Source organism: Apiospora phragmitis (genome assembly GCF_038363925.1).
Source record: "Apiospora phragmitis strain CBS 135458 chromosome Unknown utg000007l:2111988.0-4706623.0:1.0-2598199.0, whole genome shotgun sequence".
NCBI lineage: Eukaryota > Fungi > Ascomycota > Sordariomycetes > Amphisphaeriales > Apiosporaceae > Apiospora > Apiospora phragmitis.
Window position 1 is genome coordinate 846,893 of NW_027117406.1, and position 15,965 is coordinate 862,857.

The window sequence follows — 15,965 nt, forward strand, 5'->3', positions numbered from 1 at the left end:
CCTGCGTATTCCTAATTGGAGCGTATGCAGTATCTTTCTGCCCAGACAAAAAAAGAATTGACGTGAATGTATGCTTCTGTGGCTTGCGGGTGCGACGGCTATGCTGCTGCCAATGTATATTGCATTTGTGATATCATCCATCCTCTGTACGAGGGGCCTGATCCTTGGAACGAATAAGTCGATTGGCTCAGTAAAATTACAACCTCGTGCCGTCTCATCCAAGCGCGACACACGAAAGAGTAGGACGAAAGATGCCATTCGTACTTTATCCGCGAGTAAACTGGATGATAGCACGTTGCATCCGAACTTGGATGGTGTTCTGAGACAGTATTGAGCTTGGGCTTCTTTGGTCTTGTATGTTCCAGTATCTCGGCAACCGCTCCACCGTTTTCTCTGTTTCGTACCAGCCACTATCACGAAGTCAGACCGGCTAACCGGCGAGACTTCACTTCTTATATCTCTCGGCAAATTGGTCATGTGCAAAGACAGCATCTGCATTCTATCCCAGGGGAAACAACCATTAGACTAACAAGATATGCGTTGGTCTGCACCCCCCAACCCGCAGCCCCCCTACCCCCTGAGTCTCACGTGAACAACTGTGCGCCCAGCCACAGCCCAGAACAACCCAGATAGCTTGAGCGCGTCTCTCTCTCTCTCTCTCTCACGTCAGGGCCGCCGGTGACAACCAGGGCTGACACCTGCCCTTGTCGCAGTACCCGCTGCAGCACTCACCGAGCTCGGCGCCCGTTCTAGGGTTAACACACGTGATCCACGTCGGGACGCAGGTCCCGGAACAAGTGACGCCGACGACGGGCTGGGGCGGCCCGACGAGGATCTGCTGCAGCCCGCGGCTGTCGATGCCGTTGACGAGCGCCACCTTGCCGGGCGTGCGGAAGGTGCACTGCTTCTGCGCCGTGAAGTCGGGCGCGTCAATGTAGTTTACGGTCATGGCGTTGTCTGCGTAAAGTGTTTCGGTTGTGGATTAGTAAACGACAGCTAGAGAAGGTTATTATCCAGGACGTTCAGAGAGGGATCCATACTGGTCAGATGCTCGCGGCCGTCGGCTGGGAGCCTCATTGGGTACTGGCCATCAGCGCTATGGAAGACCAGAGTAAGGAGCTGTGGCCATGAACTCTCGGGCTCCAGTGGATGAGCGAGCATGCCATTTGCGAGGCCAAGGCTCAGTGGTACATAGAATGAGGCTTTCATGATGATATCTCTATGCGAGGAAAATAATGCCTTGGTGAACACTGAAAGGTTTTGCTTAATTATCAAAGCTTAGTGAGCAGAAGTACACTCACTGCCTCGCAGGACGGGGCGATAGGTTGCCCATTCTATGGTCGGTCATGTCTTGTCCTTTACCTCTCTCTCTCTCTCTCTCTCCTGGTCGCTTAGCGACAGTCTGCTAACTGCATACTCGTGGCGTTCCTAATACTACATCAAGGTCTCTCTGCGGCTGTGGTTTTTCCATGCATCACGGCCAGACCATGCAGAGGTGAGCCGTTCTGGGGGATCTCGGCTCATAACCGATTACCAAGCCCGGGTAAATGTGAAGTCAATGGAACGGTCTCATCACGATAAGATGACTGCGTAGGGGATTCAATACGACGCTCCAGGCATATATGTGTCTTTTTCGCCCAATCGCGTAAGTTTCTTGAGTGGCGGCAGAATTGTAGGGCGTAATCGCAAGACTTGGGTGTCCCTCTACATCCCAAGACTTACAGATAGCAATTGCTAGAGTCCGGCCAGCCGGGGAGGAATCCCACGGAAACATCACCTGAGTGCTACCCTGTATCTGCAATCATCACGTGCTCGTTAGATTCTGGAAAGGGGGCCCCTGGAAGAAGATCAGAGTCAACATTGGACGTTGGTGGTATCCAATGGCTCAGTTTGGTGCACGTTTCCTCCCCTTTAAACCCCATCCAAATCCGCCATCTCAAGATTGTAGGCCAGGCCCGATTCCAGGACGGGCTCGCCATTGCGCGAGGATGTAATGGGTCTAGCACACCAATCGCTGTATCTCCTGCTTGCCTCTACCTTTTATGGCCTTTATCACCCCTCGTGCCTGCAGCTCGCTACATCGCTCATATTGACCTTGCACAGGAACGTAACCGGATTTCCGCGTGACTTCTCAGCCCCGGCCAGAATGAAATAGATATCAAAATCAGCCCTACACCCATGTAAGTGTTCATGCGTCTCGAGGGTGTAAGGCACAGGTCTTACTTTCGACACGATGTGAAAAAGGCAGGTTGAGCCGGATACCTTTGAATGTATATATTTTGAATTTCCAATCCTTTCCGTGAAACACAACCACCAGCACTGACTCTAATGCGCGCGGAAGACAGTACCCCTTTTACCATCATCTATGGAACGACACGAGGCAATGGCACCAGTCTGGTCACCACGATTCGGACTGTTACACTAACATAAGAGAACTCTTTTATGGTGCAACTAGCGTGCGGTATCTTTTTACACTCTATGACCTTGTGGCTTTCCTCTCCCATCATAATTAGCAATGTCTAACACAGAATCCTTAGAAGTTTCGGCTCATGTCAGCCCTGATTCTCTGGTAGTCTAGCAGGCCCTCAATGCTGCCGACGGCGCTGATCGCAATATCCTGGTCCCAGAGCTTGCGGTTGGCGAACCTCATAACATCCTTCTCGGTGACGAGGTCGATGGTGCGCTCGATCTCACCGGGGGTCATGCGGCGTCCAGTGGTGACGAGCTGGCGGCCAATATCCTCAGCGACAGCTGATGTGCTGTCGAGAGACAGAAGGATGGAGGCCTTCAGTTGAGCCTTAGCACGCTCAACCTCGGACTCGGTGACGTTGTTGGAAAGACGGGACCATTCTCGGAGAGCGAAGTGGACCAGGTCATCGAGGCGGGTAAGCTTGTCGGAGACGAGGTAGATACCCCAAAGACTGCGTAAGTTAGTATCGAGTTTGCCGTAAACAGTGCAGAAACTTCGACTCACCCAGTATCGCTGTAGCTAGTAGAGAAGCTCATGAAGCTGTTGGCCAGGTCGTTGGAGTGAACAAAGCCGCTAAGCTTACTGCCCTGGTGGGGAGCGCTGCCCATAGCCTTGTCGTAGTTGCCAACAATGGCCTGAGTGACGAGAGCAGTGAAGTAGTCCTCGTCGCTCCAGCTCACACCCTCAACGGCAATGGCGATGTGAGCAGCGGGTATGGTATCGTCACGAACTCGCAGGTCGGAACCAATGAACTGGGGCTTTTGCTTGGACTGCAGGTAGGCAGAGTTCTGGGGAGAAGTCGTGGGAAGACCGGAGAAGTGCTTCTCAGCAAGATCGACAAGCTGCTCGTGGGGAACACCACCAGCACCAACCAGGACCATACGGTCAGCGGTGTAGTTGTTCTTGATGTAGCTGGTCAATTCGGTCCGGGTGATATCAAGGATGTTCTGGCGAGGGCCGAGGATTGTGCGGCCGAGGGGCTGGTGTTGGTAAGCGGTAGCATGGAGGTGGTCGAAGACAACCTCGTCAAGCTGCTTCTCGACTTCCTCGGACTCGCGCAGGATCACATCGCGTTCCCGCTCAATTGCGGACTGCTCGAGCTTGGAGTTTTGGAGGATATCGGCGAGGATATCGACGCTTTGGGGCACATCGGCGTTGAAAGCTCGGGAGAAGTAGACGGTGTTTTCACGCTGTGTCGATGTCAGCCTGAGCCCTTTAAAGCTACCCACAACACCGCTTCGGATGTTCTCGGCAATTGAGCAACTATACGCACCGAGGTGTAGGCATTGAGGTGACCGCCCATGTTCTCGATCTCGAGCTCCAATTGGTGTTGCGTTCGCTTCGAGGTGCCCTGTGACAAATGTTAACATGCTTGGGCTTGAAGACTAGGAGGCTCAGCTCGGGCAAGCGGGTTATCGAACCTTGAAGGCAAGGTGCTCCAGGAAGTGTGCGGTGCCATTGTTCTCGTTGGTCTCGCTTCGCGAACCAGCATCTATCCATACACCGACAGTAGATGTGGAAGCGTAGGGGGAGTGTTCGGTTGCGACGGTGAGGCCATTCTTGAGCGTCGTTGTTTGTGTCTTTGCGCCAATTGGGGAGGAGACGGGGGTAGCGAAACCACGCTTCAGAGGCCGGAATGCAGAAGGGGCAGCCCGGCTGCGAATCCCCTGGGCGAGGTTCAATGCGAATCTCCGGGAGGCCATCGCGAATTGAGATGGGGAGAAGGGCGAAAAGTGGTCGTGAAGAAGGTGATGTGCGTAATTTGACGCAACGCAGCTTGGAACCTCAGGTGTTGCCAGCTCTGAAAAATGAAAGGCGGACCTTTCGATAGCCGTCGGGCAGCAGCCACAACCTCGAGTTGCGCCACAGCCACACCCGATATTTCGGGCCAGTTATCAAATAGATCGGTTCCGATTGGTCCATGTCGGCGATAGATACATCGGTACTTACTTACTTTACCTGCATATACAATTAGTCAATTAGCCGTTTCAATTGGACGATGCAGCAGGAGCCGGCTATGCCGCAGCCCGCAGGCAGGAGCTACCTTTTACTGCTAACCTACTATCCAATGCTGTAAGTGCCCGCTTTGTCTCGTCTCAATGCGAGGTCCTGACATCTATCAATGATCATCGGTTAGGTACCAAAACCTACATATAGGTGCCGCACCTGGCCCAAGTTGGTGAGGTGTTATTTTCCTTCCTCTTTCACAACTCTTGCATGTCCCCCAATGTTCTAGTAGCTACAATGAGTGACGAGCCCTACGACTTTGCGACCGAATTCCAGGCTGTCTTCATCCCGAAGCAGAAACCTCCACCTGAGCCCTCGTCCACAGAGATGGGGGTCACTCTCTCAAGTTACCCCCCTCTAGGACAGGTCACTCAACTCAAGACTGGGAACGGCCGACTTACTGTTTTTCTTGAAGTCGGGAAAGATGAAGCCGGTGACTCCTGGGAAGTTGCCGCTTGGCACTTGTCTGATGGTACCGAGTGGAGAGAAGAGGCAATGACGCCGCTCAAGGAAGGTCTCGGGTCGACGTCAATACAAGGTGTCAGGAGAGATAATAAACGCATATACTTCACCTCTTCGTTTTCTGTTTCTTCCACTCTCAGCTTCACTTTCAAATTCCGTAAAGGGCCCACCGAGCCCTGGCGCTGGGCAAAGGACGAGATGAGCATTGGCGATGGCATGGTTGTTGTTAACCCCGAAAGGGCTCTTGGCACAACCGACTTTGCTAAGGTAGTCAAGGAGCTCAACCCTGACCTCAGGATCAAATCGCACATGAGCCAAAGTCGAGGAACCGAACTGTGGAGTATAGAGGCCCCCGTCGGTGCCGCAGAGGGTGAAGATTCCACCTACGCCGATACACGATTAGGTACCCCGTGGGGAGGTTATCTGAGGTAAACCCCACCGAGTTCCAACAGTCAAGTATTGAAATATGATAATTTCATTACAATAATACTGACCTTCTCAGATGGTTTGCTCTTGTTCGGATTTGGACACCTTGGCTTGCTCCTAGGCACGGCAAAACGTCGTTTGAGCTTGATAAAGACGGTATAGTCTTGGGGTTCATCAACCCTCAAGGCAAACATCTCGTTCTACTTGCAGTCAGCGGCGTTGACGATGTCATGACCGTGTTTCGTCACACAGACTCTGGTCAGGTCTCACTCCATGTAAGCAGTCCCTAACAATTCGTCATGAGCAGATATGGCCTGACGGTTTATATTAGATACGCAACGACGGGGAATCCGAGTCAAACGGTTTGGTTCTCGCAGCTATCGGAGATCACTTCGAAAGCGCGCTAGCTGCAGTGGTTTATCATTCTCGAAACGTGGTGCTAGCAGCTAAGAAGGCTGATGGGGTACTTGATGACGAACTCCAAGCTCTGAAAAACGATGTCAAGGCAGAGTGGATGGAGAACTGGTACGATGGATTGGGCTACTGTAGGCATACTGCAGCATCGTTTCGGATCGAAGATTGTGGCTAATTGAGTCCAGGCACTTGGAACGCGCTGGGCCAGAACCTGACGGATGAGAAGGTGTACAAAGCTGTTGACACCCTCGCCGAGAACAACATCAACGTCACTAGCCTTATCATTGACGACAATTGGCAAGATCTGGACTACACCGATCCCAGTCAGTTCCAGCGAGGCTGGAACAATTTTGAGGCGGACTCGAAAACTTTCCCTAAAGGCCTCAAGCACACCATAAGTCACATCCGCTCCAAACATCCCAACATCCAGCATATTGCCGTTTGGCATGCCTTGCTAGGTTACTGGGGAGGTATTGCCCCTGGTGGCCGGCTAGCTAAGACTTACAACACTGTTGTTGTTCAAAGGGAAGATTCGAAGAGACGGAACTTACCCCTCGGAGGCCCCATGACGGTCATTGCCGAGCAGGACGTCAGCAAGTTCTACGATGAATTCTATCGGTTCCTTTCAGACTGCGGGATTGACGGAGTCAAAACGGATGCCCAATTCATGATCGATACATGGGTATCCGCGAAGCATCGTCGTGAACTGACCAATACATACCTGGATGCTTGGATGATATCATCCCTTCGACATTTCAGCATCAAAGCAATCTCGTGCATGTCGCAGACTCCTAACATTCTTTTCCACTCGCAACTGCCGCGCAACCGACCGGCCATGCTCGTTCGAAACTCGGACGATTTCTTCCCTGCAATCCCCAAATCTCATCCATGGCATATATGGACTAATGCACACAACGCACTCTTCACACAGCATCTCAATGTGCTTCCAGACTGGGACATGTTCCAAACAGTCCACGATTATTCTGGCTTCCACGCGGCAGCAAGGTGTCTGAGTGGCGGTCCAATTTTATATTACTGATACTCCAGGGCAGCACGATATGGATCTCATTGGCCAGATGACGGGCCCTACTATCAGAGGAAAGACGGTGATCTTCCGCCCGAGCGTCGTCGGGCGCAGCATTGACCAATACAATGGCTATGATGACGATGCGTTGCTCAAAGTCGGCTGCTACCATGGCAGGGCCGTAACGGGGACTCCCATGCTGGGGCTTTTCAACATCTCTTCGCGGCCACTCACCGAGCTGATCCCTCTGTCGCGGTTTTCAGGGGTCATTTCATCGATGAATTACATCATTCGAGCTCACAATAGCGGGAATATATCGGAGATTGTCACACCCAGCTCGCCTACCGCCCTGTTGCCAGTCTCCCTTGAAGTGCGAGGCTATGACATCTTTACCGTCTTCCCCCTGTCACAGTTTCACAGTGATACGAAAGGGACAATACAAGCAGCCAACCTTGGTTTAGTTGGGAAGATGACTGGCGCAGCCGCCATCATGTCAAGCGATCTTGCGTTAATGCATAACGGCAAGGTCATGCTTGATACACGACTCAAGGCCTTGGGCATTCTTGGTACGCCGCAATTTTAACTATATCTCTAGAGTCGTTCAGGTGCTGATCATAGAAACAGGTCTCTATATCTCAACACTCCCAGACATGACGGTCGAAGGAGATTTCCTCGCCACGATTCAGGGTGAGGTGATTCCACCACATACCGTATCCATCAGCAAAGTCGACGCCCGTGTTCTCCAGATAGATGTGGAGGCTGCGTGGAATGAGATGAAGCTCGACGTCGGATGGGGAAATGAGCTAGAGATCAAGGTCTTCTTCGCCATCGATGAATAGAATGGATCTCCTGCATGAGACTATATAGACTATCTGGAGGGACATGGTTGGGGCTATAGTGAAAGGGCACACACGGTGCCTGGGCGATATGACAGATTGAGCAACATGCCAAAAGCACCACATATCGACAGATTAGGAAGTTATGTCATCCATTTCTCCCTAGTGCACCATTCTTCATTGTTGTTAGAAGGAAGTCCTCAATGGAATAGTACCCGTCTTGTTTTGCCGTGACTGTAATATCGGCCCATTTCCGTGCTGGAATTATTAATGGAATATGCAGTGATAAGATATATTTGTTGTGTCTCTAATCTTTGGTGTCGTTTTGATTCGCTATAGTGGTAGGTTGATGCAAGTGGCCCTGACTCAGCACCCAATCTGGGGGGTGAGGCCAAACCTAGGATTTCACGGCTTTTGAATACTACTTAATGCAGCTCCTCCCCCGCCTTCCCCAATATTGACCACAGCATCTAACAACTTCAACGACGGAAAGCACAATCGTCCATCATTATTCTATAGACGCTCGAAACCACAGAACTTGCGCTTGAAACAGTTGAGATGGCCCCCAAAATATTCTTGTAGGTTGAGCTTTTCCGAGTTCACTTCTTGGTTTGGGATCATGACTAAATCTGCTATAGCACTGGCGTCACTGGTGATTTGCCCATGGCCACTGCAATGTGGAGAAGAAGGCGGTTGATCTGACTTACATGAGTCCAGGCTACATCGGCGGCGATGCTTTCTATGCGTTGTACGAGACTCATGCGGACTACGACTACACGCTCCTGGTCCGCAACGAGGAGCGAGGCAAGCCTGTCGTTGAGAAATACCCCAAAGTGCGACTTGTATACGGCGATTTGAGCTCGGCAGATGTGCTTGAAAAAGAGGCCGCTGCCGCGGATGTCGTAGTTCGTAAGTTATGCCAATCTTCTACTGTTGTTGTGGCCATCCAAGCGGGAAGGAATAACTCGAGGCCCTGTCCAGATACGGCCGACTCAGCCGACAGTATGCCCTCGGCTCTTGCCATTGGTAAAGGTCTTGCGGCCGGGCACTCTGCCGAGCAACCCGGTTACTACATCCACCTCTGTGGGACGGGCATACTGATGGACACGGCACGCTGGGGCGAGCCGCCGCTGCCGGAGAACACGTACCACGACATCGACGGCATCGAGCAGATCCTGTCACTGCCGGACTCGGCGTACCACCGCGACGTCGACAAGGTGGTGCTCGCGGCCAACACGGCGGACCGAAGCGTCCGCACCCTGATCGTGAGCCCCCCGTGCATCTACGGCCGCGGCCGGGGCCTCGGCAACCAGCGCAGCATCCAGGTGTACAGCATGGCGGAGCAGACCCTCCAGACCGGGTACGCGCCCGTCTACGGCACGGGCCTGAGCGAGTGGGACTACGTCCACGTGCGCGACCTGTCGCAGTTCTTCGTGCTGGCCGTCGAGGCGGCGCTCGACCCGGCGAAGCGCGACGACCCCGAGGTGTTCGGGCCGCGCACCTACTACTTCCTCGAGAGCGGCAAGCTGGTCGCTGGCGAGCTCGCCCGCTGGATCAGGGACGAGGTCAACCAGCAGGACGTCCTGGCGAAGCCGGCGGAGCTAAAGACGTTCGAGCAGAAAGATGCGGGCTTCGCAAGCTTGGCGTGCAATGCTCTCGGCGTCGCCGCGCGGGCTGCCAGATACCTCGGCTGGAAGCCGCAGGCCAACAGCCTGCGGGACGAGATTCCGGAGGTCATCCGAAGCGAAGTCGCGAGGCTGAGGGGAGCGGCGAGCCGAGTCAGCTGAAGTAGCGATAGGGGGTTAATATTACGTAGCCAACAATCATGCTTCTACTACTACTGAAACAATGCAGAGCCAGTGTCTACTTTATAGCGGGCAAGTCATTAATGGACACTAGCAAGATTGCACTACGCGATAAACGCGAAGCCTAGATAGATTTCGAGCAGTGAACGACTCGAGGTGCAAACAGCACCCGAGAGATGTGACCGTCTGCCGCTTGGCGTGTTCGGTGTAGGTAACGGCGTCACGGAGTAACCTACATCTTGAGGGAAGAACTTCAGAACACCACGGGTCTTGACATAGATTATCCTGACTGACAAGTCTAATCGTCCCGAGGCAATAGCGGTTTTGTATAACTCCCGCTCAATGTTACCGATACGTTCAAACTTGGGAGAGCAAGGTGTAGTTGCGTAATAAGGATAATGAGATGCAGAGGCACAGGCTGGTACTGAAGATGGTTTGGGTAGCACTAGTGGGGTTTAACGGGGCTAAGTTACAGTCCCATATCCCAACTGCTAGAGCCGCAAGCGAAGGCATGCTCACCGGGTTGACTGCCAATCGCGTCGTATTTCTTACATGATAAGAGCATTTGTTAGATATCGCTTTAGTCACAAATGGTCTGAGACTGAAGTCATCCGATCAACCGTCCGGAGTCAGCTGGGCCTCGTAACTTGTTGGTGGTTGGTAGTTGGGCAGGTGGTTATGAGGGTGGCCCGCCTGACCCGCGTGGCCCGCCTTATCAAGGCTTCCAAGCTTGGGCAAGGGACTTCTCGGAGGGTCGGCAGGTCGGGGAAACAATTCTGCGCTTTGTCTGCCGCCATCCAGCAAGTTTAGCGCCTTTTGCCGTCAGCGCCCTCATTGATCGCTTTTGCATTCCAAGAATTGCAACGACGAGGTCTTCTTTGACAGCCTCGACGGTGCATACCCTAACAAATTGAATTCTGCCCAGATCTCACCGTAGGGTCAATATGTTACCCTCTTCGGTGCGGCGGGTGGTGGCCGCGGCACCTTCCACCCCCCTACTGGCCAACTTTGTACCGAACGCAACTCGTGCGACAGCAGCGACCTCCCTCGCATTTCCTAGAACCCAGCAGCGAAGACGTTATTCGTCCTCGAAGCCTTCGAGCCCTAGTGATTCTCCGAAAGGTCTTCCTACCGGCCAGGTGACGACTTCGCCTGCGCAGGCCTCAAAGTCGGGCAGCGAGAAGCGCGGCCGACGCAAGGCCAAGGACACGACAGATGCCCAAGGGACTCTTCCCTCTGTCCCAAGCACCCAACATGTGCCCAAAAAATGTACGCATCACCCCTATGCTCGCATATATCTTGGATTGCCGACTAACATATGATTACTTACAGCCCTCGCCTTATCGGCTTTCTTTTCTCTCCATCGCCCGATATCTGTGACACAGAGCTTCCCCAAGATAATAAACGACGATGCTTTCGCTCAGATCTTCTCTCCGCGATCGAAAGATGCCAAGTACAACGAGGTCATGTCTACCTTGACCCGTACAGTGGAGGAGCTCGAGCAACCCATGTCGGGCATGACTCTTGGCGAACAGCAGGAAGCCGCTATGGCCGAGGCGGATACCGAGGGGATGCAGAAAATCGAACTTCGACATGCCGATGGAACCGAGTCAAGCTTCTATATCCAGCTCAACGCCATGGCCGGCCAGTTTGTTCCTTTCAGGCCGCCTCCCCTGCCGCAACCCGAGTCGGTAGAAGCCTCGGCAGCTTCTGCCGAGACCAAAGCCGAAAAAGCGGCGGAACCCGAAGAGCAGCACCGCGTCTACAAAGCCGTCCTTACCCTGGAGGAGACCACGGATGCAAATGGCGAGGTGCGCATAGTCGCCCATAGCCCCAAGCTGATTGAGGAGCGGACACAACCCCAGCCCTTCCTCTCGCGCATGGCCGTGCGTCAATGGCGCCGCGAGGAAGTCCGAGGACGTGCCGATAAGATGGTTTCCATATCTACGAGAAGGCAACGGAAGCTCAAGATGAAGAAGAAGAAGTACAAGAAGTTGATGAAGCGGACGAGGAACGAGCGACGCAAGCTCGATAGAATCTAAGGATGGGTTTTACGCCCTCCTGTGTACATAGCAACATACAGCGGTCTCGGTATGACCGCATTAGGAAACCTTGGTTTGGCGCATTCACGACTGGCCATCATTATACGGTGTACGGAAGGAATGTTTGTGAGTCTTGTTTAGGGGTATTCATAGCATTCATGCTCTTATTCGAGAACGTCCTATAGAAGCGCACCTAAGCTAGTTTTTCTCTCGTGTATTTGAATCATTCCTCACTACAATAGACCTCTCGTGCTTAGATGTAGTCGTTACACACACTCGTGTGGATCAAACCATTCCAGCTCCGGCGTCTACGTGGTGCATCATACGTCCGTCAAGGACTTTACCGGATTCTCGACCATCAACTCGATCAGCGACAGTGCCACCTGAGCAGCAGCCAGAACCGTTGTCTCGCAGACAGACTCGAGGCTGACCTGGAGCGAAGGCAGGGTCCAGCACGTCGATGTCGACACTGATATAGACCTTGGAACCGCCCACGCGGTCCTTGATGCGCTTGATGACGCCCTCCGTCCCCACCTTGTCGAGGTCGCGCGCCTTGACCATGTCGAAGCCGCACCGCAGTTCGTTGCGCATGTCGCCTTTGCCCCGGATCGGGGGGGGCCCGGATTCCCGCGTGGATCGACGTGTTGAGAATCAGGTGCTCCTCGTGCGCGATGTGCAGGAAGGTGTCGTGGTTCAGGCCCCTACGCGTAGTATTGTTAGATCATTACGGCCGGCAGGTAAAAAGGGCCAGAGGCAGCGTTGGGTGTTCACAAGCCAGAGATATGGGGACACATAAAAGGGGGCAAATTTAATAAATTAGGTTAAGTGGACGGACTTACGCGTAGTCGGATATGCCGCCTCCTATCACAGCGGGATCCCAGGTGTCTGATATCTCGAGTTAGCCGATGCAACAAGAATGGCAGCGAATGTTTGTTGGATGTAGGTAGATGCCCTGGCAAGATGCTTGGTCTCTGACTGACCTATATGGCTGTCGAAGTGGATTACCGAGACCGGGCCCCAGCGGTCGTGAGTTGACCGCAGGGCGGAAAGGGTCGTGGTGTGGTCGCCCCCGAGGGTCACGATACGGGGTGTGACGGACTGGCTTATATTGGATGCCTTTCTCCCGGAAATGACCTGAACGGTCCAATTCGATTTAGAAACAGTTTGCCAAATAGCTTGTTACTCGATGAAAACATTGTGAATTGATCTACGGACCCTGTGTGTCTTATCGAGCTGCTTCAAGGCGAAATTGTTGTCGAGCCATGTCAGTGGCACATCGCCACAGTCCACGATGGTAGCCCAGGACTGCAGGGGATTTTTACCTATGCAGCGCATCGTGATGTTAGTAACGCACGGCTGAGCTTTCCAAAGGAGACAGGCCTATGACGAGTTGGAGTTGTTACCCGTATATACACTATAACCCTCTGCGACCTGGATCCTCTGGCTGCCGATCCGGATCCCACCAGGCCCGTAACGAGCTCCGGGCCTCCCCGTGACAGTTTAGCCCCCCAATCTCATCAGCTAAATTCTTCGATAAGGGGTAGAAAGAAAGGATCGTGGACTTGCAGTATCGAACGGCGCACCCAGTATCGCAATGTCATACTTCTGGCCCTTCTCCGCCTCCGCATCCGACAGGCAGTTGGCATAAGGCAGATTCGCATAAGTTCTGAGTCCATTGAACTGGCTGCCGCTTACAATATCTATATCGTCGTCCGGGCCGTGCAGGGATGCCTCCCCATACATGGGCTTCTGCTGTTGAGGCGCGTTCGGCGCGTGCGGGAACGATGGTGGGCGGGGAAACTCCCAAGCCAATACATGTTGGAGACGAATTGATAGGAAGGCGAAAAACACAATTGACGCCTTCATGGTTAATATGGGCAATGGATTGTACCACAAAGTCTATAATAAGATCGAAACGCCAGTGCCGTTTTCCCAGGTTGAGGCCGCTGTCTTACTTATACTGTCAGGGTTGCATCACACAGATCGAGACATCTCAAAGTCTAATCTTGGGTTGGGGTAGAGCTGTAGTCTGCAGGGTGCTGACTTATCTCCAATTCGTATCGAGAAACACTATCCGAGCCCACATATCTGCGAGTTTGCGTCATTGAGATTATAACGTTTTTCTTCATTGCTTTTTTCTATCAGATGTCAATGCCGCCAATATGCTCGAATACACCCTTGGTCTCTAGTTACTTGGTACAAATCCTTCATAATACATGTACATTCTCTTAGGTACTGTTCCTAATTCATCCAGCCCTTCGGTCCACCCCACGTGCCCTTCACCATGTTGTTGTAGTACACCCAGGGGAAGAAGTCCTTCTTCAGATGATAGAAGAAGCGGTTAGGGTTCTTTTGGTCGATACCGATCCACTTATCGAAGGTCTCCTTGGGTACACCACCGTACTTGAACTCCGCCAGGAGAACCTTGCCGTATTCAGTCAGAAGCGGGCATGACGTGTAACCGTCGTACGACGCATCCACGTCCTTGCCCTCCATCGACAGGAGCAGGTTGCGGACCAGTACGGGCGCCTCAGCTGTGATGGCAGCGGCCGTCTTGGAAGTAGGCAGGCTGGAGGCATCACCAGCGGACCAGACATTGGGGAACTTCTTGTGCCGAGTCGTGGCATCATCGACGTCGACGTAGCCGGCTTCGTTGGCAAGGGCACTGTTCTTGACGAACGCGTGAGGGCCCATCTTGGGCGTGACGTGCAGAAGGTCAAACTGCTTGGTGACCTGCTCCTTTCCGTGAGCAAACACGGCCTTGTCACCATCGATAGAAACAAGGTCGTGCTGGAACAGTCCCTCGACGCCACGATCCTTTCTCAATTTGTCCAGTTCGGCGCTGTACTTGGGGACGCCGAACATGACGGGAAGGCCAGTGGCGAAGCTGATCTTGATAGGCGAGTTGCTCGGGTTGCTAGGGGCGTACAAGCCTGCGCGCTTCCAGGTATCCAAGGCGAGCCACATGATCTTTTGAGGAGCACCTGCACACTTGATCACGCCTGCGGGTTGCGTGAAGATGGCGTTGCCCTTCTTAAGCTTCTGGATGGTACCATAAACTTTGCTGCAGCTGTCTTGGCCGTAGATGGTAGACACGAGCGAGCTCGAATCAGCGAGAGCTTCGGGCAAGCCCTTGACACTGTCGTAGTTGATCTTGATTCCAGGCGCAACGACCAGCTGCTGGTAGGTGAGTGTGTCTCCATTGCCCAGGGTAAGAGAGTTGCTCTCCGGGCAAAGGCGCCGACGCTGTCGCCGTAGAACTTGAGCTTCGGGTCGATGAGGCTGCTCATCGGCCGCCGCAGCTCCTCCATGGTCTTCAGACCGCCACCAACAAGCGTCCAGCCGGGCTGGTAGTGGTGGAACTGTGCAGGGTCGATGACAGCAACATCATCTTGGCTGAACTTGCCGGAGTTAAGGAGCTGGTGGCTGATGGAGAGCCCAGCAGATCCACCGCCAACTACGACGACTTTGTGGCTGCGCGCGGCAGAGGTCACCGGCGATACTGAGGCAAGACCCCGGGCCCCCGAAACCAGCTGGGGCCTGGCAGTGCGCGCTGCACGAGCTGTTAAACGGGAGAACATGGCTGTGCTGCAAAGGAGTGAGGGAATATGGCTCAAATGAAGGTTACAGGAAAAAGCAAAGACCCTGATGCTAGGGGAACGGATGCGGACAAAAGCCTGAGATGTTCAACGCCGGGAATTTCCGAATCCAAAGGAAGAAGTGATTAATAAGAAAAGACCGACAACCGCCATCTTCCTCTGTAGGTCGCCGATTGCTAATGCATGGCGACTTTTTTTTTATTAGACAAGTCTTCTTTGGCCGGCACCGCGATGACGTGATCGTTGGCGCCCCACCAGATTAGTCAGGCACTTCCCCGTAAAATCCAACACCATGGAACCATCCCCAATCCCTGCTGAAGCTGCATTCAAGTCCACCTCCTCGCATCATCTCTCGTGCCAGAAGGTCGTGCTATCGTCATGTTGGCCCACGGACTGTGGAACTGATGGGGGCTTGAGATGGAAGACGTAGTGTAACCCTCGATTTCTCTGGTCTTCTCACTGTGCTCAAGCTTAAATCAACGGCTGTCTGGATTTAGCACGGCTCGACGGTAGCGCCCTGCCAGCCAGTGTACTCACGCGCCACGCTACTCCGTCGCATCCGAATAAGACGACGTGTACCCCGGCTGTTATCCGCTTGCGAACACCGATAGCCTTGCTTTTGTCGTCTGCAGAGAAATCGGGACTCGGCGGGCTTTCCAAGCGGGCTTCCACGGACGTATGGAGAAGCAGGCTTCCTCAGCCATTCTACTACCGTGATTAAGCGGGTCGCCGACCAACTCCGAAACGGTGACTTATTCATACTTCGAGGTCGCCGTTCGTCTCGGTCATCTCTTTGGGCACAGCAATTGGGAAGTTGTCGGTGTCGCTCCTCTTTCTCTTTATAAACCATCTATATTCTATCGAGTGTGAGCTGGAGATA

At 53.3% G+C, this 15,965-nt stretch overlaps 7 protein-coding genes across 7 annotated transcripts; 3 read left to right on the forward strand and 4 right to left on the reverse strand.

Annotated features, from left to right (window-relative positions):
• Positions 1–661: 661 nt before the first annotated feature.
• On the reverse strand, positions 662–1,209 carry PG994_007867 (uncharacterized protein; the record flags this gene model as incomplete). Its single annotated transcript, XM_066859276.1, has 2 exons — positions 662–957; positions 1,041–1,209. The coding sequence occupies 2 exons, from the start codon at positions 1,207–1,209 to the stop codon at positions 662–664; spliced, it is 465 nt and encodes a 154-aa protein (XP_066714763.1).
• A 1,324-nt stretch (positions 1,210–2,533) lies between these two features.
• PG994_007868 (Mitochondrial-processing peptidase subunit beta) lies at positions 2,534–4,173 on the reverse strand (the record flags this gene model as incomplete). The annotated part of the gene is made up of 4 exons (XM_066859277.1): positions 2,534–2,921; positions 2,975–3,660; positions 3,744–3,821; positions 3,892–4,173. 4 exons carry the CDS (start codon positions 4,171–4,173, stop codon positions 2,534–2,536), a joined length of 1,434 nt encoding a protein of 477 aa, XP_066714764.1.
• Positions 4,174–4,714: 541 nt separating this feature from the next.
• PG994_007869 (uncharacterized protein) lies at positions 4,715–7,642 on the forward strand (the record flags this gene model as incomplete). Its single annotated transcript, XM_066859278.1, has 6 exons — positions 4,715–5,367; positions 5,442–5,640; positions 5,697–5,910; positions 5,965–6,786; positions 6,827–7,369; positions 7,428–7,642. 6 exons carry the CDS (start codon positions 4,715–4,717, stop codon positions 7,640–7,642), a joined length of 2,646 nt encoding a protein of 881 aa, XP_066714765.1.
• A 704-nt stretch (positions 7,643–8,346) lies between these two features.
• On the forward strand, positions 8,347–9,426 carry PG994_007870 (uncharacterized protein; the record flags this gene model as incomplete). The annotated part of the gene is made up of 1 exon (XM_066859279.1): positions 8,347–9,426. One exon carries the CDS (start codon positions 8,347–8,349, stop codon positions 9,424–9,426), a length of 1,080 nt encoding a protein of 359 aa, XP_066714766.1.
• Positions 9,427–10,388: 962 nt separating this feature from the next.
• On the forward strand, positions 10,389–11,486 carry PG994_007871 (mitochondrial 37S ribosomal protein mS38; the record flags this gene model as incomplete). The annotated part of the gene is made up of 2 exons (XM_066859280.1): positions 10,389–10,713; positions 10,777–11,486. 2 exons carry the CDS (start codon positions 10,389–10,391, stop codon positions 11,484–11,486), a joined length of 1,035 nt encoding a protein of 344 aa, XP_066714767.1.
• Positions 11,487–11,771: 285 nt separating this feature from the next.
• On the reverse strand, positions 11,772–13,352 carry PG994_007872 (agmatinase- variant; the record flags this gene model as incomplete). Its single annotated transcript, XM_066859281.1, has 7 exons — positions 11,772–12,038; positions 12,061–12,187; positions 12,326–12,371; positions 12,467–12,620; positions 12,702–12,866; positions 12,890–12,999; positions 13,049–13,352. The coding sequence occupies 7 exons, from the start codon at positions 13,350–13,352 to the stop codon at positions 11,772–11,774; spliced, it is 1,173 nt and encodes a 390-aa protein (XP_066714768.1).
• Positions 13,353–13,727: 375 nt separating this feature from the next.
• On the reverse strand, positions 13,728–15,067 carry PG994_007873 (sulfide quinone reductase; the record flags this gene model as incomplete). The annotated part of the gene is made up of 2 exons (XM_066859282.1): positions 13,728–14,711; positions 14,732–15,067. 2 exons carry the CDS (start codon positions 15,065–15,067, stop codon positions 13,728–13,730), a joined length of 1,320 nt encoding a protein of 439 aa, XP_066714769.1.
• Between the last annotated feature and the right edge of the window lie 898 nt (positions 15,068–15,965).